Genomic DNA, 3955 nt, shown 5'->3' on the forward strand with positions numbered 1-3955 from the left:
GATAGTAGCCCCTGATATACTGTTCGGTGAAAGAAAGAATCGGACAGGGGATCGAATTCATGATCTCAGGAAGACTCACTAAATGACATTGATTTCTCTCTTGTTTCAAGCAGATACCTATAGCGGCTGCTGCCTCTCACACTGTGGAGATCGCCTGACTGAATCAAAGTCTGGAGCGGGCCAGAGAAGAAATTAGCCGATTGCAAATGCAGTTGAAGGATAAACAAGGTATGCACCAGTATTATGTGCATTTATTGCGAGATAAATGTCCAGTATGAAATAAGTCGCATAATTTGTGCTAGGAGTTATGACCGAAGTCGAGGCCCTCAAAAGGGCCGTTGCCGAGGCCGAGAAAAAGGCAGCCACGGAACGGGCTCTTCGTGAGAAACACGAAGCCAGAGTTATTAAAGCTGAGCAGGGGCTGCAAGATGCGGTAAGTAAATGCGAGGCCTTGGAGCAGAGTTTAACGGAGAAAGAGTCCGAACTCACCAAGGCGCGCCAAGCCGCGAGCGACGCCCAGGGGGAAACCCAAAGCGCGCTGCAGGGGATCCAAGAGGCGAGGAAGATCGCGGTAGGTAAGCGTTTCCCATGTAAAGAAAATATTTGAAGGAAAAACTATGTTTTTGATTGTGAATCTGGACTTCTGAGGTGTATTTGCCGAGCTGCCGCACAGTATATCAGATGCCGCTCACTTCTACCGAGCCGAAGGAAGGAACACCACCGATAAGCTTTTTTGGTCTCAGTATTTGGCGCCGAATTATCCGGTGCCTTTTGCCGATCAACTGAAACAGCTGATCGAACTGCATAAGGCGGCGGAACTAGCCATGAAAGATGTGGTTATCCGACTATGGCCTGCCAAACCGATTCCAAGCAGCTACTTCGGGCTCGTAAGGCGGCTTATAAGCGCTTGCCCTCGACTTGACATCATCAAGCGGTCGGTCTGTATAGAAGGAGCGCGAATGGCCTTCGCCCTTGCAAAGGTGCACTGGGGGAAGATGGATGCCGAAAAGTTGGTGACCGAAGGACCGCCGGAGGGGAAGGAGCACCGCAAGCCCGAATCATATTATAAGAGTGTCCTGAAAGGATCCTACCTTGCGGCGAAGCTATGTACCAAGGACATTATATTTCCCTGAATGCGGATCATATTGTCCGTTGTAATGTTTAAACAAGGTCATTGATATGTCGACTGTTATATAAAAGTTTACCCTCCTCACTACAAAAAAAGACACATTCGTGACATTTTGGGCCGAACGAATTTTTTTCTGTCATACATATGACACTTCTATGACGATAATTGTGACAAAACCCGGTATCATCATAGATGTGGTGGGCTCCTACTTCTATGACAAAAAATCATGATAGAAAATGGGCTTTTCGTCCTGGGCGGGCCGGAGACGTAGCTGCATGACATTCTTTGGGCTGTCCATGACGGAAAAAACCCTGGTAGAAGCGAGGGGAAGGAAAATTTCGGGGAGTTCCCGGTTACGGTGGGAGGTCGGGGGCCGAGCGATGTGCGTTTCTCTCGTACACGTACGCGCGTGTGTGTGAGGCGAGGCGTTGGGCTCTAACTGAACCCGAGCAATTGCACTGCAGGCTACACGTTATTGATCCCGAGCGATCGATCGATGGCTGTTAAATGAACCCGATCGAGCGATTCCTTCACTACTGCTACTAACTGAAGCCGATCGATGCTGCCTCTGGATGAACAGTGAGTGTTGTGGGGGGGGGATTGGATGAACAGTTCCCAGTGGGGGTGGATGAACAGGACCCCGTGGTGTTGCCTCTGGATGAACAGGACCCCGATCGATCGAACCGGTTGGGGCTGGATGAACAGGACCCCGTGGAGGGCTGGATGAACAGGACCACCCCGTGGAGGGCAGGATGAACAGTAGACGGTGGAGGGCAGGATGAACAGTAGCCCGTGGAGGGGTGGTTGAACAGGAGCCCGTGGAGAGGGGTGGTTGAACAGTAGCCGGTGGAGTAGCGCACGGTGGAGGCTGGATGAACAGGAGCCCGTGGATGAACAGTCGCAGGTGGAGGCTGGAGGAGGTCGACGGTGGATGAACAATAGCTCGTGGAGGCTGGAGGGGGTCGACGGTGGAGATGAACAATATCCCATGGAGTCCCGTTTTGCGGTACGCCACACCCCTCCCGATGAACAGGACCCCCGTTTCGACCGTAGCGCTCCAACACAAGTCCGTTTCGTACGTTTTGCGGTATGCCACACCCCTCCCGATCAACAGGACCCCCATTTCGACCGTAGGAGGTCCGTTTCCTCCGTTTTGCGGTACACCAGACCCCTCCCAATGAACAGGATCCCGTTTCGAACGTGGCCGGTCGAACATTAGGCCGTTTCCTCCGTTCTACGGTACGCCAGGCCTCGTTTCCATCGCCTATTCCGTCCAAGCCCTCCCGATGAACATGACACATTCCGTTGCCTCCCCATGAACACGACGACGACGCTGTTTCTCCGTTCCGACCCAGCCATGTACACGAGCCCTGGTCATACGTATGCGCGAGTAGGCGTTCGAGACCCCGCCCGTATGTACACATACGTGGCCGTATTTTCTTTCTTGCACCCTGGCCACTGACTACGACACGTGCGCGCCTCTACATCGACTAGTATGTACGTACACATTCGCGACCAGAATGACAACGCTACGTACGCTTCGACCAGGTGGGTCCCGACTGTCAGGCACTTCCTTGCCTGCGAAGATGTAGCTGGTGGGTCCCAGCAGTCAGGGGGCGAATCTTTTTTTTGCCCGGATGCACTTCCTTGTGTGCGAAGATGTAGCTGGTGGGTCCCAGCAGTCAGGAGGAAACATTTTTTTCATGAAATACGGTGGCCCGTCCGGTGGGTCCCGCTGTCAGGTGGAGGGATAATTATTTTGCACGTAATAAGGAGGCACTTCCTTGCTGCGGCCGTGGACCCAGCTGTCAGCCTCTCCACGTACAGTCCATGTCCGATGGAAGCCCTTCCTTGACCACGTTGACCACGCCGCGCCGAGAGCACCAGGGCGGTGGACGACGGCGAGGCCTAGGAAGGGGACGATGCGGAGTCGGGGAAGACGCGGCAGTGGATGCCCACGTGTAGAGGAGTACGAGGGTTCGCTGGTTCGCTGCGGTGTGAGGCTGCCGTCTCCGCAGAATAACAGGGGGTGTGGGTGAGTAGAGGGATGGCCTGGCCAGCAGTGGGAGTAGTAGGGGGCGGTGAGGCCTCCGCTGCATCGCAGTCGGCCACGGGAGGCAGGAGCACGAGGCACGACCGGCGCTGGTTTGGGCGGCTGGAGCAAGAAGACCAGAGGTTGAAGAAGCACTACGGCCATTGGATGGACATCATACGGTCACTGGAGCTAGAATCGTGCATATTGACTAAGTTGACAAATCCCTCCGTCCCCGTCAACTTAGTAGGCCCACAAGTCAGCCTCCCACCAAGGTGGGTCCCAGCTAGCAGGGGGTATTCATTTTTTTGAGCGTAATAAGGAGGCACTTCCTTGCGTGCGAAGATTTAGCTGGTGGGCCCGAGCTGTCAGCGGCGGTAACGTTTTTTTTGTGAAATACAGAGGCCCTTCCGGTGGGTTCCTGATGTCAGGGGAGGAATCATTATTTTGCGCGTAATAAGGAGGCATTTCCTTGCGTGCGGCCGTGGACCCAACTGTCGGCCTCTCCACGTAAAGTTCACTTCAGATGCATGTCGGTCATTGACCACGTTGACCAGGCCGCGCCGAGAGCACCAGGGCGGTGGACGACGCCGAGGCCTAGGAAGGGGACTACACGAAGGCAGGGAAGACTCGGCAGTTGTTTCCCATGCGGAGGGGAGTACGACTGTACGAGGGTTTACTGGTTTGTCTGCCATCGCCGGAGAATAACAGCAGGTGTGGGTGAGTAGAGGGATGGCTAGGCCAGCGATGGGAGTACGGTCGGGCGGTGAGGCCTGCGTGCCGGCACAGCCGGC

General features: G+C 54.8%; 1 protein-coding gene across 1 annotated transcript; it reads left to right on the plus strand.

The window, feature by feature from the left end:
- Positions 1–206: 206 nt before the first annotated feature.
- On the plus strand, positions 207–1133 carry LOC147959488 (uncharacterized). The gene is made up of 3 exons (XM_087535813.1): positions 207–228; positions 303–575; positions 649–1133. Exons 1-3 carry the CDS (start codon positions 207–209, stop codon positions 1131–1133), a joined length of 780 nt encoding a protein of 259 aa, XP_087391939.1.
- Positions 1134–3955: the final 2822 nt, after the last annotated feature.

The sequence above is a fragment of the Triticum urartu genome, chromosome 7A (genome assembly GCF_056163025.1).
Source record: "Triticum urartu cultivar PI428250 chromosome 7A, HENAU_Tu73, whole genome shotgun sequence".
In the NCBI taxonomy this organism is placed as follows: Eukaryota; Viridiplantae; Streptophyta; class Magnoliopsida; order Poales; family Poaceae; genus Triticum; species Triticum urartu.